We start from the raw sequence: 25,678 nt of genomic DNA on the forward strand, positions 1-25,678 counted from the left end.
ATCCACTGGCCTGGAGGGCTGTATGGGACAAGGAGCAGAGCCCCCTCTAGGAAGCGCTCCCCACACTCCATACTATGTTACCAATGTCCATGCTACGTTACCATATTCGCCAAAACGCAGAGACTCCCACTGCTGCCACTCCACCAAGACGCTGACAGCACGCACGCCCACGTAGATGAGCAGCATGCCTACGGTGGCGTCCAGGAGGAAGTTGATGAGGTACCTGGGAGGAGAGGACATAGCAGCACTGTCAGGAAGCAAGAGCCCCTGGTGGGCCAACTTCAAGCCTGATGCCCTGGTACTTTGGCCTGTTCTGGGGCCCGTGCAAGAGGCTGCGGGGCTCACTCCCAGGAACCCCAACGAAGCCTCCCCACGACAGTGTGCTGACACTCATCAGGGACAAAGAAACTTGGAAGACCTCAAACACTCCCAGCAAATGAAGACCTCTCATAAAACAGAGTGCCTGGAAACAGCAAGGGAGTCAGCAGGGAAACAGAACTTAATTCAGTAAAAGAAGTCTGTTCCATGACACTGTTCACATCCTGACGGTCCAGTCCACCCAAAGCCCCGAGACAGTGCTCCTGTTCCAGGTCAGGGCCATGTGGCCCTTGTTCATCCCCATATTTCAGATTCAGAGCCTACCATGGAGGCAAGTACAAGTACTTCTAAGGAGTAGAAGCTTTATTCCATGGAAAAGGCACGATGACAGGAGAAGGAGAGGAGGAGGGTCGGAAGAGCACTCCCACCTTGATCATGTGTTCTTGTAAGGTCTGTTCCCATGTATCTGATACGCACCTCTTCCGTCACCAAGGAAAGGGCCTCCCTCGAGGGCCTGTACCCAGATCTTACCGATCACAGGCCCCAGTTCTCCACACAAAGCAGGAGACAGGCCATCACTGGGTCTGGTACAGCCCTCTGGGATGCCAAGTGGCTCGGAAAGCCTTCAAAGTAGTGCCAGATGCCACAGATCAACTGTGACACTTTCCGCTTTCTGAGGCTTCAGACATTTTATGCAGACTCACAGCCCCCACCCTAAGATAAGGCCCAGGCTTTGGCGACATGCACAGCACACTGATACTGGAGGGGCGCCCTGGAGTGGCAAGAAAACCAAAGGGGAAGGTGGTTTCTCCCGTCTGCCCTTCCTCTTTAAAATCACAAGGGGTCACTCTCAGACCAGAGACCAAAGCACAGCAACTGCTTCCAAGGCAATTTCTCCAAGTTCACAGCTGGCCCTAAGCTAAACTGCTCTCGGACGCTTACATCTAATTGGTTTCAAGTGGTTCTCACATCTGAGGCTCACCCTGAAAATAAAAAGAACACCTGATACATATACACACGTCAGTTCATTCATTCCCTCACCAAATATTTATGCCTACTGTGCGCCAGGCCCTGGGAACAAAGACAGAAAGCTCCATACCCTCTATCCAGCACAGATGAGACCGGCAGACAGCAGTGGGCCCCGAGCCAGACTGGCCAGCTTCAAATTCCACTCTGTCACTACTGAGCCATGAGAACTTAACTTACATCCTCTCTGTGTGCCTCAGTTCCCCAAGCTGTAAAATGAGGATAACCAAAGTATCTAAATTGTAGGGCAGGATCAAATGAATTAACACATGTGAACAGCGCTTGCCACCTAGTAGATACTACACAAATGTGTTGTTTGAATCATAGCTCCTCAGAGTCACGAAAGCTTACCCCCCCCCACCCCACCCCCCCACCCGGCCAACAAAGCTGTCCAGAGGAAGGAGCAGAGCCCCCAGCACACGGGACCCATGCAGCCACAGGCAGCAGTTGTCTCCTTCTGTTTGAGCTTTCCCTGAGCTTAGGCCGGCTTCCTTTCCGGTCTGCAGACTCCCAAGATGCCCCAGGGCCAGCCCAACCCAGCCCACCTGTAAAAAGTCACAGGGCAGAGCAAGGATGGTAGGACCTGGAACAGATCCCAGGGCACATGCGATCTACTCCCCAAGCACCACCTGTTCTTGTCCCCACTGCTGGGGCTCTCATGCCTTTCCTAAGTTTTAACAACAACTTCCTCTAACTGAACTGTTAACTTCCTGAGAAGTGCCCCACTGGTTGGTTTCCAGTGGCGCTTATACTCATCAACTCCTGAAACCTTCATAGGAATCCTGGGGATCTGGCAGGACACACAGGACAGGGGAGCAAACTATGGCTCAGTCTGGCCTCTCAGTCAAGTGCCTTCACCATACCAAGCTCCATCGTGGGCCTTTTCTCCTCCAGGCTGAGCACTCAAAATCGGTCAACAGCCCTTTCTCCATCCTGGCTATGATTCAGTTTGTCAATGTCCCTCTTAAAGCTGTATCATCTTCTTTTTGCAGATGGGCAATGGAGGTGCTGCAAGGGAGAGTCCTGCACATGGCCGAGGCTACACCAGGAGTTAGGTTAGAGGCTCCTGTGCAAGCAGCAGGCTCTCAGTCTATCCTGGTCAACGACACCAAGATGATTAACAAGATCAGACAATGACTCAAGCCTGCTGGGGGGCTCAAGAGTTGGAAGGACAAGGCCCTTTCCTAACCATCTCCCCTACAGAAGGGTCACCTTTCTACTCCTCTGCTTTGTGACTACATACACCCAAACATCCAAATAGATCACAACCTGTCCAGTTCTTAGAGAAAGATTCTGGGCGACTTCACGACTTCCTTCTGAAATCTAAATCTACACAGTCATCAAGGAAGGAGCCTTAAAAGAATCTTCCAGTCCAAATGTTCTTAAATACACACTAAACCTCTTGGCAAGGGACTCACCAGCCATCCACCCTGCTCTCTCAGAGGCAGGGGCAGGATAGGGGTGGCGGTGGTGGTGGTGGGGGGTGTGTGTTCCAGGCAGAGGGCAGCATGAGCAAAGGCATAGAAGCAGGAGGTAGCTGGTGGGGTTCAGGGCCACCAGCACAGCACTGGCTGGAGCAAGTCTGAGCCAGGAAGGTAGGAGATGGAGCCAGGATAGGGCAGGTGAGCCTCCTTTTCCACTCCATCTGCCAGGAGAGGCACAATTTGGGGATTCAGTCAGATTTCTCAGGGTGGGGGACTGTGTGGAAGGCACACTGCAGGGATGTGCTGGAACAACCTGTGGTCTTCAGGTCAAAGAGGTCAATGATGGTCAACAATGGCTTTGACCCTAAGCAGGTGGCATCACAGAGGAGCCCTTGTGTGTCCAGTTCCAGCAGAGATACTCCTTCAGGGCATGATGCCGTCCTGCCAGGGACTGCTCCCTGCCAGGAGGCATAAAAGTACCAGAACACCAAGGACCAGAGTTCTGATGAGCAGAAAGCCAACGCGCAGGGCAATCATAAGCAGGCAAAGCCCTAATGGTCAACTGACAGCTGTGTTAGAGCAACCACAGGCAGCACACAGAATATGGTCATTTGGGGGAACACAGAGCACGATGGGGGGTTGCTCCCTCCCCAAGCTAGAGGGAACATGACTGGTGGCAGAAAGCAAGACCAGCCTACAATTTCAGTGGACGGGTGGGTGATGTTTGTACTGGAATATCAGCCACTTACAGTGAACAAGGGTCCTCTTCAGTGAGATCTGCTAGGTACACATTTGCAAAGTGGATGAACAGCATTCCTATGGCTTGTTTGGAAGTGTCTAAAAACCTGCACAAAATAGGATCAGCACTTGTTATCACCCCAACAGGAGGGTAATATCCAATTTAGGGGAAATGAGAAGTCTGAAACAGGAAGAAAGCTAGCAGGGAGATCTCAACTTCCCCATTACTAGTCACCTCTTCCCCCCGCATCAGCACTAACTCAGGCTTGGCATCTTGGCTACCTTTTGAACCCTTCAATAACACTAAAAGACCACTGATGTATAACATCATAAACACTGTATAAACCCCTAAAAGGCCACTGATGTATAACATATGTTTAAACATATATTTAAATTAGGTGTGTTTACTTTTTCATTTTTTGTTATTTCAAAATGCTCGACCATAGCTTTGCGATGAAGTCCAAGGTGCCTCTGTTTTAAAGAGCTCCCATTCAACCTCACTCAGAGCTAAATGCTGTGCAAGACTAACAAGACGCCCAAATCCAGCACTGCAGCTCAAACTCTAACGACTTCTGGCTGCTGCCATTTATGCCCTGGGCTAGCCTGGGGTGGACAGATATTTTCTGTAAAGGGCCAGAGAGTAAATATTTTAGGCTTTGCAGGCCACTCTTTGCAGCAACTGGTCACCCCCCCGCCACTGCAGTGTGAGAGCAGCCGTAGAGCCCGCCATTCTTGCAACCCTTTATGAAAATGGACAGCGTGCCAGATTGGGCCTGTGGGCTGTAGTTTGTCAACTCTTGGGCTAGATGGCAGGGTGTTCGTTCTGGAGACACCATGTTGCCTCATCCATGAGGGGTCTTTAGTTTCTCCCCTGCCACGAACACCTGGAAACCACAGGTAGTCTTTGGATTGCAGTCAATCTCCTGGTCGCCCAGGCTGGGCATCCAGGGTTGGGCTAGGCCACTGAAGGGGGTGGTGAGGGGCACACAGGCACGGACCATCAGCCTTGGGGTCTTAGGGCTGAATGGACTTTGGAGATTATCCAGACCAACCCCATGACTGAAGCTTGAAAATCATTTCCTGAAATAATGGCAAAGTAGAAGTCCCCCCTCCAAAGGACAATGTGTGCCCCACAGAGCGCCCCAGCTCCAGACCCTCCCCAGGTCCCCCAGCCCAAGCTAGATACCCAGATTCAAGAGAAACCGACCAGGGAAAATAAAAACAAGAATGATCAACATTCACAAATAATGCACTGCAGATCAATAAGGAGATGCTTAAAATGTTGTAAAGGGCCTTTATCACAGTGATTTATCTGACGTCTTCTCCGGAGGGGAAAATGGCTATTTTGTTAGCACACCTGCAAGCCTAACACAGCCCAAGAAAGTCAGCTTCTTGTGGACATGTTGTTCCGAAGAGCTGGCTGTCACCTTATTTTCTGGAGTTTTGTCTTTGGAAGCCGTGTCTGAAGCTTTACCCTCCTTTTATGAAGGAAAAACTGCTACCACAGGGTCATCCTAGGACTAGGAAAGACTAGTTTTGGGGAGAGAAGCATATACATGGTATATCTGAGTAATCTCCAAATATAGATAATGTTCTGCTCACACACACAGACTACAGAATCTGAGGATTTATCACAATCTAACACCAGGGAGACATAATTAAAGGGACTTGCAGCACACAGTGATATATCTGTCCGATCCTCCGTTTTCTAAAACTGGCCAGCGGTGTGATGATAGAATAAAGGCAAAGCTCAATGTTATCTGGAAAAATAGAAGTCTTTCATATTACTCGTAGTTCCTAATGATTGATTCAACTAAGGGATCCTAACACTTTATGTTCTGGAGAACCGCTCACATTGCCCCCTGCCCTCCCTGCAAATAAACCCCAAATAGCCCATGGCATTCTAGGAAGGTGTTAATATTTAAATACGCACCATATCCTCCACGGCCGTCTCTCATGCTTTGGCTCTCTGAAGCGCTTGACTGGAAGAAAACACACACCATTCAGCGGCTTTCCACAGTGACAACGAAGCAAAATGCATTCAACGAGTGGGGTTATCAGTACACTCGGGGTTGACACTACTAAGTTAAGGTGCTTGCTCTTTTAACATGTGCCAATGCACAATAAGCTGTGAAGGTCACAGAGGCCCCAGGCCCTGCACTGGCTGCTGACCAGTACAGACTCTTCAGAACTGGACACTTATGAAGAAAGACTCCTCCCAATGTGTGGGAAACTGTGTTTTCTTCTCTTTTGTGATGAGGTTCTCTCAGGGCCTGGAAACCACAAAGTGGAATGCAGCTACCTCCAACTTCGGAATTTGCTCTACATGATGACAAATCCATTCATCCACCCATCTAGTGGCTGGGCCACTAGCCAGGCACTGAGACAAAGGCGAAGGCAGCTGGCCAGCAGGAGGGCAGGCACGCAACCATATAGTGAGGCAAGTGCTAGAGAAGAGGTATGTCTGAGGCAGAGCGAGGGCATGAGGGAAGGATGACCACGTTTGCCTGCCTGGGAGGGCCTTGGTCAGGAGACACTTCACTGGTGCGAGGTGGCCAACCCAGGTCCTGAAGGTTAGCAAAGTTGAGCGAATGGACCAGGGAGGGGACAGAGCACACACCATGAGCTCAAAGGTGCAGGGACATAACACGGCAGACAAATGGAGCAGAAGCCACACGACGGAGGGTCTTGAATGCCAGGCTAAGGAACCTGGAATGAATTCATAGGGAAGGAAAAGCCAGGGCAGAGTGCTAAGCAGAGTCAAAGACATAGTTGGGATCGTGTTTTAGAAACATGGCTCCGAATCATGTAGATGGTGGGTTTCTGGGGCTGGAGAAAATGCTGGCTGAGCCCTAGCACCAGGCGGGGGTGCTCCTGGCTACAGAACAGCCAGCGGGGTGGGGCGCTCCTTCACCAGCAGGTCGACCTCAAAAGGCAAAGGACCGCCCAAACTGGCACTTTCACCTTGGGTCTGCAGACTGTCTCCACGGGTCTATCCCCTGACACAAACACCGAAAGTGCTGCATGTGTGATGTCGCCCCTCACAAAAGTACCAAGGAAGAAACACCACAATGCAAGCCTATGGGGGGTCCTCGTTACTAAGGCAGTGGGTGAAAACCAACAGCAGAGCTCCGAGTTTCCAATGAGCGTGCAGGAGGAGGACACAGGGAGGGAGAGCTTGGTGCCCGAATCAACCGACCCTGCTACTTTAAATGAAAACAGGCAGTCTGCAGTCTGCAACGCAAGGACTACCTGTACACAGAAACAAAACAGGTATGGTGCTCAGAGAGACATTTTGATAGACCAACAAGCAGGAGGAACTGTAAGGACATCTGTCACTCTGCTGATACATCACAGATCCCCAAATGTCAACAACATCAAAGAATCTGGAGGTGGGGCGAGGAGGTTGTGCTGGCCCAAAAGGTTCTCAAAGGCAGGGGTCTCCTCCCCACAAGTACCCAAGTCTCACTGAGGGCCTGGGTGCTGGGGGATGGAGACGCAGAGGAAACTGGGCCAGGAGAAAACAATCTGGAGGGAAAGCCCCCAGTCAGGACCAGGGCCACTTCATGGGCGTTTGTGCTTCTGCCTCAGGGGCCTCTGTCCTCATCAGTATAAAATAAACATGTCCTGAGGGGCAGCACCTTCTCATTCTGAGGAGACACACGCTCAAGTACCAGGATGGCTGCAACTCACTGGCAGTTAGTTTAGGGAAAAAATTACACCTTATATAATCATATAAAGTAACTACATATTACACAGGGTGTAATTATAACACATTGTAATAAATACAATCTCAGTAATTATGTAATAAACCTATTATTTATATTAATATGACACATAACATATGAACGGAGGTAAATGTGGTGTCACGGGAAAAATTGTATCCTCACTCCCTGAATTCACGCTGGGGGAGTTCCTAACCCCCAGTACCTCAGAATGTGGCTGTAGTTAGAGAGAAAGTCTTAAAAGAGGGAATTAAGGTAAAAGGAGGTAATACGGGTGGGTCCTATTCCAACATGACTGGTGTCCTTTTACAGAGAGATTAGGACCCACACAGACTGAGGGGCGATCCTGTGAGGTGCCATCTGCGAGCCAGGGAGAAAGGACTTGGAAGAATGCGATCCTGCCCACATCTTGACCTGGCACTTCCAGGCTCCAGACCTGTGAGAAGAGAAATTTCTGGTGTCCAAGCCCTCCAGTCTGTGGTACTTTATGGCAGCCCTAGCACACTAACACGTGTGGCAACACAGTAGTTGGAGAACCCAGAGGAAGGCTATTTGAGTATTCACTAAATTACTATTTAGATTTTTCTGTAGGTTGAACATTCAAAAACAAATGTTTTATGTTTATTTGAGAAAGAGAGAGAGAAAGAGAAGGAATGAACAGGGGAGGGGCAGAGAGAAAGGGAGACAGAGGATCTGAAGCAGGCTCCATGCTGACAGCACAGAGCCTGAAGCGGGGCTCAAACGAACCGTGAGATCATGAGTTGAGCCGAAGTCAGATGCTTGACTGAGCCACCCAGGCGCCCCAACATTTTGAAATAAAAAGTTGAGAGGAAAACATACTGTAAAAGCATACACCAGGACAACCATTTCATCTGGCAATATCAATCAAAATTTTAAGTGCCCAGACCCCTTTAACCTTCAATGCACTGCCAGATGTATGTTCTACAGGCACAACATGTGTCAAGATATACAGGGATCTTCACTGTAATATTGTCCTAACAAGTACCCGGAAAGACACCAATGTTTGCCAGTGTGCGGCTGGGTATATACGTCACAGTACTATGCAACATTAGGCTGTCACTGAAAACAACAAGGTAATCTGCACGGACTCATGTAGAAAGATTTCCAAATTATATTAATAAATTGCAGAAAAATATGCCTACCACCATTCTGTTCATACCCTTTTTATTTTTTTAGCCTTTAAAAAAGATTTTATTTTTATTTTAAGAGGGTAGCTTTTTTTTTCTTTTACTTTATTTTTGAGAGAGAGAGAGAGAGAGAGAGAGAGAGAGAGAGAGAGAGAGAATCCCAAGCAGGCTCTATGCCATCAGCATAGAGCCTGATGTGGGACTTGATCTCACAAAACCTAAGAACATGACCTGAGCCGAAATCAGGAGTCAGATGCTCAACTGACTGAGACACTTAGGTATCCCTAAAGATTTTAAGTAATCCTTACACCCAATGTGGGGCTTGAACTCAAAACCCGAGATCAAGAGTTGCATGCTCTACTGAGCCAGCCACGTGCCCATGTTTATACCCATTTTTTTTTTAATTAAAAAAATGTTCTTAATGTTTACTTATTTTTGAGAGCGACAGAGAGAAAGAAGGGGGGGAGGGGCAGAGAGAGAGGGAGACACAGAATCCGAAGCAGGCTCCAGGCTCTGAGCTGTCAGCACAGAGCCTGACATAGGGCTTGAACTCGTGAACTGCGAGACCATGACCTGAGCCAACGTTAGATGTTTAACCAACTGAGCCACCCAGGCACTCCTGTTCATATCCATTTTTAAAGGATATATATTTATGTTGGTGTTATGCATGTGTTTTTTCCCTAGAAGGGTACATGGCTATTAATAAGAGCTGCCTTTGGTGAAAGGAATTATAGATCAGGGGAATAGACTTTCTACATCATTCTGAATGGTTTAAAACATTCTTCTAATCTCACATTGTTTTTATGTCAATGAATTAAAAATAAACCCTTCAGGGGCGCCTGGGTGGCTCAGTCGGTTAAGCGTCCGACTTCGGCTCAGGTCATGATCTCACGGTCCGTGGGTTCAAGCCCCGCGTCGGGCTCTGTGCTGACAGCTCAGAGCCTGGAGCCTGTTTCAGATTCTGTGTCTCCCTCTTTCTCTGACCCTCCCCTGTTCATGCTCTGTCTCTCTCTGTCTCAAAAATAAATAAATGTTAAAAATAAACCCTTCAGACACCTGTGCTAATACAGCAAAGCGGGACATGGGGAGATGTGGTGTGGGTCATGGGGGCCTATGGGACAAGAAGAGAGAAGAATGTGTGTGCGTGCTGATCATGCTCGCAGGTAGGGGTGCAGCCTCACGTAGGAGCACCTCAGACAGAATTCAGAACCCACTCGTGATTCTCCAGAACAGAGCAGTGTGACTCCTGCCTTCTTCCTCTCCATCTGCCATCCCCTCCCCCCTAGAACATTTCAGAGTCTAAAATCTTTTTATTTTTTAATTAAAGGCAGAAGAAACATTAAAAGAACTCCTCCAGATCTAATGTGGCAGGAAAACTCTGGAAGCTGCTCTGCCACGCAGTCATGCTGTACTGCGGGGCCTGCGGTGTGACAGGCCCCATTCAGCAGCAGACGAAATAGACACAATTCTTGCACTTCTCGCATTCTCCAGGCAGGGAGAGGGAGGGGAGAGGATATGTGGAGAGTGGCAGGATGGCGACTTGACACCAAAGTGGGAAAGGACAGTGGGCTGGAAATGGGTTGGCAGATTGCAGATCAGGAGGTCTAGAAGGTGAGCCAATGTCCAAAGAAAGGCAGGGGTGAGTCATAGGTGTCTGCGGAAGAGCCCTCAGGCGGAGGGCTGGGGCCAGCGAGCGGCATGAATGTGGGCATGAGGTCAGACAGCCCAGGCCTCGTGGCCAGGGTGACCTGGGGGTGGCCAAGGGCAGGGGGCTGTGGTCTACTGTTGCTGTGCTGAGAGCGGCCTGAGGGCACCAAGGCAGGAGCGGAGAGGCAGATTAGGCCACTACAATAACCCTGGGTGACTGGGTGCTCGGCCTGGGTGGTGGAGGAGAGCGCGACCAGAGGTGGGAACCGCAGGGTACCTTCCGCAGTGAACCTACAGGATTTGCCGACAAGGTGGATGCGGGTATGGTGGGGGCTGACACAGTTCTGCCCATTTCTGGTTTTGTTTTGCTGGTGGTGGTTGGGCAGGGAGGGGGGGTGTTGGGGGGGTTTGTGGGAACCTGGAAGACACGAGACTTCTGTGCACAAGAAATGAGCTGCCCCCGAGTCCCTCATGGACAGTGAGCCAGGCACCAGTCCCGTGGAAACACGCCCGTTCCCTGCAGGAGCCTGGAAGCTGCTCCCTGGGAAGCCATGAACAACAAGGCTTGAGCAGAGAGTGGTTCAGACAGAGCCACTGGACAGATGAGTTTTGCTCAATTATTGGTGCTTCTATAGGATGCAGAGAACTGAGATGGGGACAGAAGCCAAAGCACAGCACAAGCCACCCTAACACTCACCGCACAGCCTGGGGCAAGAGGCTGGGAAGGACAGCACAACTCCAGGGTAGGTCAGGTCCTTGAAGGCGGGATACCAGAATCTCAGGCTGACAGCCTCAAAGAGCCCCCAGTAGGAAAAGGAAGGAGCAGAGTGAGGGGTGGAGCAGGGACAGGAGAGGGACTGTCGGGGTGTGCAGTACTCAGCGGTCCCTGAAACCTGGCACCCAGACCCCATTCCACTCCTTTGACAACACTGTGCACCACCACCTCCAGGCTGTGGTGGGGCCCTAAGCAGGTGCTCTGCATTTACGCACACGTGTCCTGAAGACAGGCATGGGGTCCTGTCACCTCTGAAAAGGAGTAGTGGCCAAGAGCCAGGCAGATATGGCTTGGAGTTCTGTCTTTGCTACTATGTAGCCAACTGACTGTGTGTAAAAAAAAGGGGGGGGGGGCTGCCAGGTTGGTGTCAGGATTACATGAGAACAAACAGGTGGAAGATGCTGGCACAGACACATGCTCAGGAAAGCGATCTGCACTCAGGGGTCCCTGCCCTGGCCCTGCTTTCCCATTCCTCCTCTCGGTGTCTACTCTCCTCAGGCCTGGGGCTGAACCACCTCGTCTTAGTCTCTGGGTCCCTGAGAAGCATGTGACCTTGGGTCTGCCATCTGCAACATGGCCTCTCTACAGGGGCCTAAATGCTAGGAGGGTCCCAGGGTTCCCCAACCCTGTTATCCTCCCTGGGCTGACTCCCCAGTGCTCTGAGTGCTCTTCTGTCTCTCTCTTCTGCCTCTCCATGGTCTGTCCTCCCTCCACAGGCTCCCCTTCTAACCAGGATTTCCAAGGTGAGGGCTCTCCAGCGTCCTCCCCCGGCCAGCCCTCGCTCCCTGGCTTCACAGAATGGATGCATCCTCTGCTTGGGGACTCCTTACCTTCCTCTCCGACTCAACTGTCAATCGCCCCTGACAATTGTGCAACTCAAGTCTTCTGGATGTGTCCTTTTCCCCATTTCTACCACCAAAGTAGTCGGGGCCTCATGACTGCTTTCCTGTGCTAAGCAGACTGCCTCCTAACAGGGCTCCCTGCCCCTGGCTCTCTGACCGCCCCACCCACCTGTGCTTCCCTCCACTACACTGAGCACCAACTGTGCCCGGGACATATCACTGGATAATACAGCCGGGTCCCTGCCCTCAGGCAACTTTCCATCCGTAACAGTGCACATCACTGTTGACTTGCCTGAAACACCGCTCCCTTCTTTCCTAATCTTACACATTTTTTAATTTGGGAGAGAGTACGTGTGCCTGCACATGGGATAGGGGCAGAGGGAAGGCGGGAGAGGGAGGGGGAGAGAGAGGGTGGGACGGCGAGGGAGAGGGAGAGAGAATCTTAAGCAGACTCTCAGTGCGAGCCTGATAGGTGCCTAGATTGTAACCTAGGCCGAAATCCAAGAGTCAGATGTACAAACTACTGAGCTGCCCAGGTGCCCCTCTTACCCATTTTTGAATTAAAATACATCTTTTGGAAGAGATGAACATATACAAACTTCAGAGTACATTCTTTCGGCTAATATTTGGATGGTATATCCTTTTTAATGTCTTTTTTTTTCAACATTATATTTAAGGTGGGTCTACCGTAAACAGCATATAGGTGAGCTTTCCCCTATAAATCTGGCTCACAATTGTAGTGGGTTGAATAGTTGTCTCCAAAAAGATGTCCAAATCCTGACCCCCCACCCATACCTGTGAATGTGACCTTATTTGGAAAAAGGGTCGTTACAGGTCATTAGGATACAGAACTTGAGATAAGATCATCCTGGATAAATGAGGTGGGCCCTAAATCTAATTACCAGTGTCCTTGAGAGACAGTAGAAGGCAAGGGGAAAGGAGAAGGCCTTGTAAAGGCAAAGGGAGAGGCTGGAGCGTTGCAGCCACACCCCTGAAGAGGAACCCCTGAAGAGGAGGAGATGGGGAAGGATTCACCCCCAGACTCACTGGAGGGAGTGTGGCCCTGCCAACAGCTTGATTCTGGGCTTTGAGCTTCCAGAAAGGAGAGAACTTCAGTTGTGTTAAGCGAAGAAGTTTGTGATTATTTGTATGGCACCTCTAGTAAACTAATAAAGGCATTTTTTTTTCTCCTAAAAAAAAAATCTGAAGACTACAAACACCCTCAGTGAGAAGTCTCCCTTCTGTCTGAAATCCCAGGCCATGTTTCCCTTCTCAGAGCCAACCACTGTCACCCAGATCTTGCACAGCCTTCCAGAGACACGCCACATGAGACCAAAGATGGACAGATGTCTCTTTTCAGGCCATGTTTCCCTTCTCAGAGCCAACCACTGTCACCCAGATCTTGCACAGCCTTCCAGAGACACGCCACATGAGACCAAAGATGGACAGATGTCTCTTTTCAGAGACAGACAGACACCCACATACTTTACACACTGTGGGACCTTGCTGGTCTCATTGAAATTTCACCTCCTGTACACGCAGCTCTGCCTCTTTTGTCAGAGGCTCTGTGGTCTGCCATGGTGTGGCCGTGCACCACGCAGTGAACGTCCTTGCCACGTACCGGCCATGCCCGTGTGGGTGAATGTCTAGTGGCGGACTCGCCGCGTCAAAGGTCGCGTACATGCAGCCGATTCTGTCACACCGCTCTCCAGGGGGTGTGGCAATTCCCACCACTGCCCGTTTCCCCACATCCCTGCCAGCAGGGAGCAGGAGCAAACCTTGCCAATCTGATCACCGGACAGGCTGCCTCCTCCGCATGGCTTCAGTGTGTACTAACCGGGTCACGTGGGTGCCCAGATGCCCGCAGGGCTCGCTGCTGCCCAGCACCTCCGGTGGGGCTGGCAAGGCCCCCACCTGGCCCCTTCTCTCACACGTGCTCTCGGCTCACGCCCTCCCTTGAGGGGGCAAGGCACAGCGATCACTCCTGTAGAAGTTCTGCGTACCCCACTTCGCTCTCCCTTTCAGAGCCTTGCCGGTGGTGCTCCCATAGCCTTGCTGCATGACAGAGGACAGCTGAGTTTCACATACAGGTGTTTTCTTTCATGTCATAAGGAGGAAGACATAAGAGGTGGTGTTAAAAATCACAGGGCTTGACGGGGGCGCCCGGCTGGCTCAGTTGGTGGAGCATGTGACTCTTGATCTCGGGGGTTCTGAGTTTGAGCCCCATGTTGGGTATTGGAGATTGCTTAAAAATAAAACCTTTAAAAAAATCACGGGGTTTGGAAGGGGAACAATTACCATGTAGTCCTATTTAGAAACTGAGTCATAAAGAGCACAACTGTTTTGAAATTAAACCACACAATTAAGAGAGCCATTTGGTCAATGTCAGGCACAGCCTGAGAGAAGCAGAGCTGCCAAGAATGGAAGAGACAGTAAGAAGCTGCTTAGCTACCAGGTGGAGAGAAAGAAAGGTTTATGGTCGAATGGAGGTGGGGTTAACAGGGATTTTGCAGACTCAGTTACTGGGTAGTGGCAGTCCGTTGCACCTCTCCTGATCTGAGGACATTTCCCAAACCAGCACGTGGAGGGAAGACTGCCACCCCGCCCTGCGGATACAGCACAGGAAGAGACTCCTGAACCCGGCAGTGCTCTTGGCACAGCGCTACCCTCTGCTGTGAAAATCCACGGAGGCAATCCAATTACATACGGAATATAAATGTGTGGAATGTTCATGTTCTTGCGCCCAAAGCATAATCTTAAAGCAGGGGGGTGATCACAGACCACACTGTGGCCACATTAGCTTCTATTTCAAAATGTGACACAACAGAAGACAACTTGGATGGCTCTGCCCCACATGCTACAGGGAATCACAGACGCATGCTCTTCCCTGGGGCCAGGAAACCACAGGTCCTTTCATGACATCATGGGTCTAGGGATGTGAGAAGGTTTCCCACCCCACGGGAAGCTCCAGAGACCATGAGCTCATGCCAGAAGTTGATGTACTTTCTTGCTTTCTTCTTTCTTTTCTTGCTTTCTTCCAATGGGCTGGAGCCAAAAAAATCCCTCGCACTTTTGGAGCTTTCTGTCCACTGACACACTGCTGACCTGGACGTGATGGCCTCTTTTTTCAAGGTGTACCACAGGTCAGTGTCCCATCCAAGACAGGCTTCCATCGAGGGCAACAGACTGTTCACCACGGCGAATGGCAAACAGCCCCAGGCCCCACTCAACAGCAAGTCCGCAGCAAACCAGCTGCCATTAATGCCAGCGAGGGACTGGTTCATAAAGTAGGCAGTTTGGACTCTCAGTCAGAGTCAGAAGGGTCTTTGAGGGTCCAACACCTCCAGTGTAAAGAGCGGAGAAAACGGAGGGGAAGGGGTGATCCCTCCAGGATCACCGCATAGTTACTAGTGGACCTGGGATGAAGTACAAGCCACCTGAGCCAACCTCTTTCCCCCAACTGGCCCTGGCTGGGCCAGAGACCTCAAGCCACACTTTGCTGGTTCTGTAAGCCCAGTACCCCAGTGCTCAGAAAGGACAGAAACTGTTCTGGGTGGTGGTGAGCAAATCCACTCTCACTAGCAGAACCAGCAATCAAGGAAAATGTTTCCGCACTTTCCCTAGGTTATAAACAGCCAAGCCCTATTCCAAACCTCCTAATGCCCGCAGTGGTAGGAAAAGCCCAGAGGTACCAGTTCCTTTAGGGCAGGACAAAGTCCCAGAAAGTCACTGAGGCAGACTGCTGGTTGCCTCACTAAAACCTACATACCCCCTTCCTCCCTTCCTTCCTAAGGCCTCAGCTACACAGCTGACAGACCACATTCCCAGCTGGGGGAATGACCTTGCAGCTGGCGGTGACCACGGGACTAAGTCCTAGCCTATGAGAGTGTTAAACACAGGGTGATTACTTTTCAAGGAGAAATGAAGGGCCCACTGATTCTTACAGCAAGGAACTAAAGGCAGCCAAGTTGGGGTTGCCTTGAAATCTAGTCCCTGCTTTATGAAAAATGTTGTCATTTTAAGCAAGTCACTTTTCTGGGTCTCAGTTTCCTCAGCTGTCTACTTAAGAGGGTCAATGTGGGGAGAAAAGCATCTGCAGCTGTGGCCACCATCACTGGCTACTTATGATAGGTACTTTACACATCATTATTTCTAACCTTTATGACAACCCTGAAAGGTATCATTCTCATTTTACGGGTAAGGCCAAAAACGGCACAGGCAAGGTCTGTCTACATGCATGGCCCTCTGACTGCAAAGCCCATATCTCCACTGTCTCGAGGAAGCCTAATACAAGGCAACGAAGATTCTCGCATGAATGAACCATAAGGGTAGAAGGGGCATTGCCTTGGTGCCCAGGAGGCTTCCTGAGACCAGGGCCCATCTCCATCACCTCAACAGGGAGGCCTCCTGACCCCAGTCTTCTTCCCTTAAACCCGCCCTCACGTGAGCTAGAGTGAACTGAGCATGACACCACCTTGGTCAAGCCTTTCAGTGTGTGTCCCACCTCCCCTTCCTCCGGGAACACAACTCAGGCTATTTGGGCTCACAAACTGGGCCATCCCCAGGGCGTGGCACCTTCCTTGGTGCTGTCACTCACACAGTCACTTTGGCTTGGGAGGGCCCTCACATTTCTTCTCCCAGATAACGCTTAGGAATCCTTCCACATTTAGGTCTGGCGGCTCTCAGACTTTCCTGCTTTGAAGCGGAGCTAAGCATCCATCCGCATGGCTCCCCAGAGTCTCCTATGCGTACTACACATACCTCTGTACTGGCATTTCCCATGCAATATTGAGGATCTGTCTGTCTCTCCCACCAGACAATTAGATTAAGGAAGCAGGTAGGGACCTTGTCTTATTCATGCTTATAACCTCAGCACCTGGCCCTGTACCTGGAAGGAAGCACTTAACTACTAAGCAGAACAAGCAGAGCAGAACATACTGGAAGAATGCTCAAGTCAAAAGAGGCAATAGCTTAGTGCGGGGGATGCAACCTTTGGTCCAAAATCTTGCTGCAACACTGCGGGGCCAGGGAAAGTTGTTTAACCTCTCTGGGCCTTAATCTGCCCCTTTGTAAAATGGAAGAAGTTATAGTACCCACTTCTTACAGGTAAGATTAAGACAATATATCAGAGTACTTAGAAAGTACTGTGCACATTTTAGCAGGGAGTAGCAGTGCTGTTACTGCTGGAGAAAGAGTCCGTCCTCAGGCACAAAGCCCAGTGGCAGAGAGCAGGAAAGCACACATCAGAGTATAACCTGTGCATCCCCAGAGTCTTTCTCCTTCCTTTTCTGTTACAAATCACTGTAACAAGTTTGGAAACTTAAGAGAAGTTATCTAAAATGTAACCATGGGATACAACCAAGCCCGCGGGTTGTTACAACATGTTAGTTCTGGTTCCAAAGCTCCTCCTGGCCTATATGTCCCAGGAGGGAGCAGTACAAAGCCCCGTCAGGCTGTGCTCTGTTCCCTGGTCTGTCAGCCTCTATCAGCCCCAAAGGTTGATCACTCAGAATTCTCTAGGTGCGGCGGCTCTCTGAGGTGAGCACACAAGAACAGTGACAGGCATGACTCAGGCAGAGCGGCACAGCATGCTCCAGGCTGCAGCCCGGGGGGGCGGGCGGGTGCAGGCACCAGTCTTGTCCTCCCGCCTCACAGGGCAGGACCCAGGGGAGGTGTAGAAATGCTTAAGGGCTGGCAAGACAGGGGCTCAAAACTAACTGCGAAGGTTCAGAAGACCACTGTCTGGACAGGGCTGGTTCCTGTCCTACCTTGCACTACTCTCAGCTGCTGAGAGGAGACACGCTGGGAAATCAAGTCGGGGCACTGAAGAACTTCTTCTATCATCAGAGTCAGGAAAAAACTAGAACCGATGTGGCACTGATTCAAGAAACACCACGAGACACGACCCCTGTCACCAGAATGTGATCCAGGAGGAGGAGCAGGTCAGAGCCCATGTGGGCTGGATGATGGACACCCAGAATTCAGCACCTTTCAGCACTCCTGCACACTCTAGCCTTCCTGGTCTATGTAACCACCGGGCCCCTCGCTTGGGCCTGTCGGTCAAGACAGAGTGCTGCCGGCCCGGGTCCTTCTCAGTCCCCAAGCCACCTCCCTAACCCACCTGCCCTGCACCTTGCTTCCTTTCACCGTTACACTGGGAAGCAAATCAAAATACTACCACCATCCATGTCAGAGAGAAAGGTGGCTTCACACACTCAAAATCAAGACATTTTAAAGTTTTTTACAATGGGAGTCAATTTTTTGCAGTTTTAATTTAAATTCCATTAGTTAACAGCATACTATTAGTTTCAGCATACAATATAGTGATTCCACACTTCCATACGTCACCCGGTGTTCATCACTAGTGCCCTCCTTAATCCCCATCCCCTACTTAACCCATCCCCCCATCCACCTCCCCTCTGGTGACCATCAGTTTGTCCTCTATAGTTTCTTGGTTTGTCTCTCTCTCGTTCTTCTCCCTTTGCTTGTTTCTTAAATTCCACATGAGTGAAATTATATGGTATTTGTCTTTCTCTGACTTATTTCGCTTAGCGTTATACTCTCTAGCACCATCCATGTTGTTGCAAATGGCAAGATTTCATTTTTTATAGCTGAGTAATATTCCACCGTGTGCACGCATGTGTGTGTGCGTGTGTGTGTGCACCGCTTCTTTTTTGTCCATTCATCCACTGATGGACTCTTGGGTTGTTTCCATAATTTGGCTTTTGTAGATAATACTATCAACATCGGGGTGCATGTATCCTTCTGAATTAGTGTTTTTGTACTCTCTGGATAAATTCCTGATAGTGCAATTGCTGGGTTGTAGGGTAGCTCTATTTTTTACTTTGTGAGGAACCTCCACACTGTTTTCCAGAGTGGCTGTACCAGTTTGCATTCCCACCAACAGTGCAAGAGAGTTCCCCTTTCTCCACATCCTCACCAACACCTGTTGTTTCTAAAATCAAGACATTTTAATGGTGGAACTTCAGGCACCAAAAAAGGTTGATGCAAAAGCTATCCTTGAAGAGAGACCTTTCTAGTGACCCTCAAAAATCACACCCCGTGGGTCAGCGCCATTGCCCTTTTGATCATAGGACTGGTATTTACCCCAGGCAGAGAAAAGGCTGAGTTAGCTGGGCCCAGTCAGAGAGCAGAGACCAGGCTAGATTTGCCCAATACAATCAACAAGGGCCTTGTCTGAGCAGAAACAACCGCTAATGCCACTAGGGAGCTGAAGAACATGCAGGGTGGAGCCAGCGTGAGCCTGCGCTGGACTGTGCGGTTCCCGCTTGACACCTGCCCCTTAGCCTTTTCCTGGGGCAAGGCCAGCAGAGGAAGCGAGCTTCAGAGGCCACCTGCAACGGCTCTTGGCCACAAAATGGCCCGCTCAGAGTGACTCTACGCTTTATGTAATAAGACACAATTAATCGTTCCATTTGTTTGTCCATCTGTCCATCCATCCTCCAAACGGCTGCTGGTAGAGGTCTCAATGTTAACAGAATTACGTCACCCTCTGCTCCACTTAAAACTTCCATGACACATAAATGTGTCAAAAGCCAAACGTTACACTGAAGATGGGTGCATTTTACTTTAGGTAAATGATATCTCAATAGAAAATTTAAAAACAACAAAACGAACACCAATCCTTCCCGTGCCTTTCCACAGCAGCTCCTTCTCCTGGCCAAGGGACCATATGACTTAGGGCTCTGCCTCTGGCCTCATCTTCTCCGTCCCTCCAACGCCCGCCACCAGGGCCTCCTCTCTATGCATCACACACACCAAGCTGCATCCTGCCTCAGCACCCCTGGCTCACACTGGACTTCTGTCTGGAACACTCTTCTCCCAGTTTGCCAACCAGCGGGTGGCTCCTCCTTTTCATTCTTGTCTTGGCTCCCAGGTCACCTCCTTGGAGGCCTCTCGCAACCACTACATGCCCGGGTGTGCACGTCTTGCCTTGCCCCCCGCCCTCACTCTCACTTCCCTGTTCTATTTTCTTCGCCACAATTACCCCTCTCACCTCTTTACTATCTTTTTTTCTCACCCTGGAAAGTAGGCTCTGCAAGACCAGGAACTTTGGTTCTGTCTACCCCCATATTCCTAGCATCTAGAGAGTGCCTGGCTCTTAACAGGTAGCTAAACAATATTTGTTGAACAGAGGAATTGATTCAGTCTGTCGCTTCAGATGTATTTAGAGTACTGTCCAGGTATTTATTTTTAATTCAATAAGGTCTGTGAATTTGCCTGGCAGGTTCTCCCAGAAACTTAGCTTGCAAGCCCTTAGTCCTGCAACAGGACAAAATTGCTTAGCTCTTTGGTTTTGGACATGGTAGTCTGCCCGCAAGACTCCCAAAGGACAGCCACCCAAAACCTCTTCCTCCTCCCCGACCACAGGGCAGGGAGAACCGGCCCGTCAAGGTCTCCCTCACCAAATCTGGCCTTAGATGCAAGAACCAGACAATCTGGGTTTGTAAACAGCTGAAGTGTTCATGAACATTTTTTAGTAAGGACTAGATGAAGCCAAGGTTCACAGTTAGCCAGCTTTAATCCTCCTACGCAGAGGTTCTGCCAAAGGCTGAGAAAGAAATAAGAAAAAACCCCAAACTGTGTAGCAAATAAATATGCTTAGCTCTAAACACGGGGCTTCCCTTAGGAGCGCAGCTTCCCCTGGGAGCAGGGTGGTGGCGCCATCTGCTGACGATGACGACACCTCAGCAGAGTGAGGGGTGCACTGTCACTGTGTGAGCATCCCGCAGGGCTCTGTTTGATGGAAAGAAATATGAATAGCTGATAAAAACAGGAGAAGATATGCAACCCCAATAAGGTGGGTTTTAAAAATGTGAATTAATAATTAACCCTCAGCCAGATTAGCAAACACAAAAACATCGGGTGAGGATATTAGAAAACAGGGGCTCTTAAATTGTTGGTGGAAAAGTAAATGTTAGGACCCCTGGGGATGTGTGGGGGAGTGGCTTTGTGATCTTGTCCCCCCCCCCCCCCCCCCCCCCCCCGAGCTCCCAGGTGAGAGGGAACTTTCGTTCGTTGGTGCTGGGGTGGCCCCAGTGAACGGAGCCCTCTGGGAACTGGGGATGTGCTGGAGGTGGCATGACCACGGCCTCCAGCAGGAGCGGGAGACAAGTTACCTTGTCAGTGTAACTTCCTCGTTCATACTGATGGAGGCACCAAGAGTAAATGGGCTGTCCAAGAAGGACCCTACCTCGCGAGCCGGCATCAGGGAATCCTGAGACACACTGTACCTGCTCCCACCCTGCGCTGTCCCTGCACTGCCGACCCCATACTCCCTGGCTGTAAATGTAGGAATTTAATTTGATCTCACAGCAGATGGAGATGTGTGTGGTTTTTTTTCCCCCATCGATCCATAGATCACTTGAAAAGATGCAGTGGGTATTTTGGGAATATCTATTATGACTTCAACTATTTAAATGCTGTGACCCTGAAACTCCACTCCTAGGATTTTCTTCTTTAATTACACTCACACAAATGCCCAAAAATCTACATTTTTGTAATGTAGCATTACACTGTCTATAAGCGTGGAGGATTTAAAAACCACCTAAATGTCCATCAATGGGGGAGGAGTTAAATGTAAGTTATCATGCAGTGGAAGTTACGCTTAGAAAGTTAGCAGACAGGGTATCCCTGCAATGGGCAGATTTTATGGCATGTAAATTACACCTCAGCAAAACTGTTTAAAAAGTAAATTTATCTGTTTTGATTTGGAAAAATTCCCACGTTAAAGGGGAAAAAAAGCAAGTCACCAAAGCAGTAATTGTGTCGTGTGAACCTACTTTTATTTTTTTTAAAGTAACTTATACAAACAGAAATTTCAAAGCACACACATTAACTGTGAACCATGGTTAACTCTCTAGAGGATGGTATTATAGGGAGCTTTCACATTTTATGCTGTGTATTTATTTCCATAATGTTTTAGTTATTTACAAAGAGTATGCATTATTTTCATAGTTAAAAAAAAGTCTTAAAAAAGGTTACTTGGGGAAAAAAACTAAAAACAAGAATTAAAAAATGACAAAATTACAATTTTGCACATTAGGTAATTAAAAGCCTTCCTCAAACCTAACTCATTAGCAAATCTCCTCCTAAGAGAAAAGCTTCCAGCGGGCAGAACTCCCTGGGGACAGAAAACACCTCAGCCTCTGCAACCTCATGGCTAATCAAACAGAAGACACACCCCCAGAGCCTGCATTTCTCACAGGTAACATGTGCAGCCCCTGGCCCAGGCCCACCACGAGTGTGCGACCCCCCTCTTCCATCACCACATTTCTCTGCCACCTTCTACTGGCCACTGATTTTGGCTCAGGTCATGATCTCACAGTTCACGAGTTCAAGCCCCACGTCGGGCTCTGTGCTGACAGCTCAGAGCCTGCTTGGGATTCTCTCTCTCCTCCCCTCCCCTGCTCATGCACATGTTCTCTGTCTCTAAATAAACAAATAAATAAACATTAAAAAAAAAAAAAAGGAAATCACCTCCCTCATTTTGAGGACAAGAAACAATCTCAGAGGCATAAAGTCACCTGGGATGAAGTTGCACAGTTGTAACGTTACATGGTGGTCATGAGAGGCACCATGTCTCCTGTGAGAGTACCACGCATTCACCCAGCAGAAGACTTTGTCTGGGACACACTGGGGCTTCACCTTTGAATTTTATTAGTGGGAGTGAATCAATAAGCACCCGCAGCAGAAAAATTAATAGAAGATTGGCTCTTCTCTCGATATCAGAGTTACAAAGCTACATTTAAGACCTTTTCCCTAGCTTCTCAACCTAGGGCAATTAGCACCCAGAGTCTTCTCTTTTCAAACAATCCAAGGTGTATAACCAACTAGAACCTCAGCAGAAGAGAAGCAACAGACTTCATTTCACCAGTCTCAAAGCCTCGGAATCAGGGGCCAGGGACGAGAGCAGCTGAGGAAGCCTTCACTCTACAATAATAAGCTGACCTTATTATATAATAAGCTGGCCTAAGGAGGCCTGGGACCTTACTTGCTGAGATCATCAGGCCCCTAGCAGCTACAACATCTGAAGTACTCTTCGGCGGGCAGTGGGAATCCTATCCAAAGTGGTATGGTGGATGCTTCGGGTGCCTTGGGTTCTGCTCACAGCTATTTCTCCTCTTCTCCATGTGGAAGAACAGGTGGATGGGGTGAGAGGAACAAGTGAGCAGTGCATACACCAGTAAAGGAAGAGGAAGGATGTAAAGGGACCATGACTCAGGACCGGGAGCACTGGGCTGCCCTAAGAAAGGCAGATCTGAGTCAAATTAGCATTTCTCAACTCCCAGTGCTCACTCTGTCCACCTGTCTGCTGGGATCCCTCCAATTCTTCTTTCATGAGGACACTAACAAACTACCATCATATGGCATGGTGGTCACAAGAGTCACTTTCAAATTTTTCTGCAATTGTCCCATTATGCAGACTGCAGAGTGAGTGGTCGCAGGGATGAAGGCTAGGCAGACAGCCTGGATGAAGAGCAAGTCAAAAGGGAGGTCTGCCTCCATTTTTTCCCTTGGGGGCAACAAAAACCACAGCTACAGGTAGTGAGGGAAAGCCACCGAGCCTCTTGGGTTTTAGAGAGGGGCTTGCTGGGTGCTGTTTTGGGACTGACTCACAACATATCCTCCTTGGTTCCAGCCTTCTTAGAAGTCTAGAATTAACATAAATCAATCTCAGAAAATCACAATACCCTGGCCTGGCTACTTAGCATTTCAAACAGGCCTGCCTATGCCAGCCCTCGATCAGGAAGGCTAGGCACAATTCACAAGACGCTGGGCAAGAAAGGAGGCATAGGGCCCTACCTGTCCTCAGACTCTCCAACCCAGCAATAGTGCCAGGGAGCATGCTTCCCTTGGGCTTGCTGGTCCACCAAGACACCTGCAGAAGGCTTAAATAATAAGCACCTTACCACATCTGAGGCCATCCATGCAAGAGGAGCCAGAGGTTGCACTGCTCATGTGGGTGGGCAAGTACAGAACCCAGAGAAAGCAGAATACTCTGTCAGGAAATGACCAAAATAATCTGACACAAGTATCAGGAGAGTGACCATGCCTATATATACGCTAGGGGCAAGGGAAGAGTAGGTGGCTAGGAAGAGACTTACTGAGGGCTCAGGGCAGTGAACATTCTATACAAAGAAAGACTCTATAGAACAAAGTTCTATACTATACACAAGTCAGAACTTTGGCACTTCTTCTCTCTCACCATTGAAATATGAACTCCTTGAGCTGCTGGTATCTTTGAAAGAGGGGTGAAAAGGAAGATCCATCAACTGCGTTCTTATAAAAAAGGTACTGAGAAGACCGAACACGTGTAAAAAGTCACTGTACACACAGAATGAATAGGCTCCATTTCAATTACTAGTCCCTGTTTTCCTCCCACACATAACTCAAAGGCTCATTATACAAATTAGTCTGAAATGTATCTTGTTCAACAATCTAGTGTAGACTGTAGAAACTCTGATTTCCTACCAGTGAAAATATGAGCGGTGAGCAACCAAGTTGGCTTGGCAAACAGAATATGACAAGTTGCTTCTCTGAGGCTCTTAAGACTAAAGAAGCAGCCAGGGCGCCTGGGTAGCTCAGTCTGTTGAACATCTGGCTCTTGATTTCGGCTCAGGCCATGACCTCACGGTTTGGTTAGTGAGATCGAGCCCCGTGCTGACAGTGCAGAGCCTGCTTGGGATTCCCTCTCTCTCTGCGCCTCCTCAGCTCTCTTTCTCTCTGAAAAGTAAACATGAACAAAAATTCAAAAGAAAGGCTAAAGCAGCAGCCAACTCTTGTCTTGGAGGAGCTGTCCACTGGCATCCTGGGCCTGTTCCAACCACGTCTGAGGGCTCAGCCCACTCACCAAGATAAAATCCAATCAACAAGCTCTCACTTATCTACCCAATATAGAGATATACCCGAATCGATCCTCTTTGGCCACTCAGCATACAAATCTGGAAGTATTAGTTACTGGTTCAAGTGATTTGTCTTCCTAAGTAGATCACAGTCTCTTGGAGAACAGGGATCAAGTCTCCTAAACTTTTCTCATGCCCACCTTCACTACATCAGTTTTGTACTGCTATGTGACATATTGTTCCACAACTTGGTGGCTTCAAACACAGAAGATTTATTGTCAGTTTAGCTGCGTAGTTCTGGCTCCACGATCTCTTGTAAGGCTGCAAACTTACAAAGCATGGGAAGCTTTGGCTGGGGCTGGAAGAGCCACTTCCGAGAAGGTTCACACACGCATGGCTGTTGGCTGGACTCCCCAGCTCCTCACCAGAAGGGTCCTTCCAAAGGACTGTCTGAGTGTCCTCAAGACATGGCAGCTGGCTTTTCCCAGAGCAAGTGATCCAAGAGGGAGCACACCCAAGACAAAAGCTGCGGTTTTTAATAACTTAATCTCCAAAGTGATATACCATCACTTCTGCCATATTCTATTGGTCACATAGACTAACCCTGATGCAATGTGGGAGAGGACCACACAGGGCGTGAGTATCAGGAGTGGGGATCACTGGGGTCTGTGGTGGAGGCTGGCTGCCACATGAGCCCTTCTACGTCTGCAGGAAATTTTTACTGAATATGGAATGGATGAACCTTTCCAGGGGAACCTGGAAGCTGTTCCTTTGCTTTTCAATTCCATCTTTGCCAACACGCTCATGCTCTTTGCTGTCCTGGCTGGCTAACACCTTCCAAAGAAGGAAAACCGAACAAGGCACTAGAAGGAATCACCAGTGTTTCTGTCCAACCTTACAAGGGCTTTCCCTTCCCCTTTGGTTGTTACTGAAAACAACCAAAAAGGTGTTTTCAGCCAAATTCAGCTTCTCGCTTACCCAAACAAGGGGACATCCTATCAGTGCGATGAAGTCTGCTGACAAGGGCAGTGTAGACCCAAATGTTCCCGTGGAGGGGTACCAAGAAGGGCCAAGGTCCTGGCACTTATGGCCTGTGACAGCCAAGCAGGGCAGACTATTTGACCACACAAAGGAGGCACTGGGATCATGATTTCCCACATGGCCTCTTG

At 49.4% G+C, this 25,678-nt stretch overlaps 1 protein-coding gene across 2 annotated transcripts in view; it reads right to left on the reverse strand.

Annotated features, from left to right (window-relative positions):
• STIMATE (STIM activating enhancer) overlaps nt 1-25,678 on the reverse strand; it is a 53,256-nt gene that overhangs the window by 12,287 nt on the left and 15,291 nt on the right. For both annotated transcript variants that reach the window (XM_045051388.1, XM_006928858.5), the window contains 3 exons: nt 5,440-5,488; nt 3,518-3,613; nt 102-223 (listed from right to left, as the gene is read on the reverse strand). In XM_045051388.1, the coding sequence (XP_044907323.1) occupies nt 102-223; nt 3,518-3,613; nt 5,440-5,488 (267 nt within the window). The remainder of the gene's footprint in view (nt 1-101; nt 224-3,517; nt 3,614-5,439; nt 5,489-25,678) is intronic.

This window comes from Felis catus, chromosome A2 (assembly GCF_018350175.1).
Source record: "Felis catus isolate Fca126 chromosome A2, F.catus_Fca126_mat1.0, whole genome shotgun sequence".
NCBI lineage: Eukaryota > Metazoa > Chordata > Mammalia > Carnivora > Felidae > Felis > Felis catus.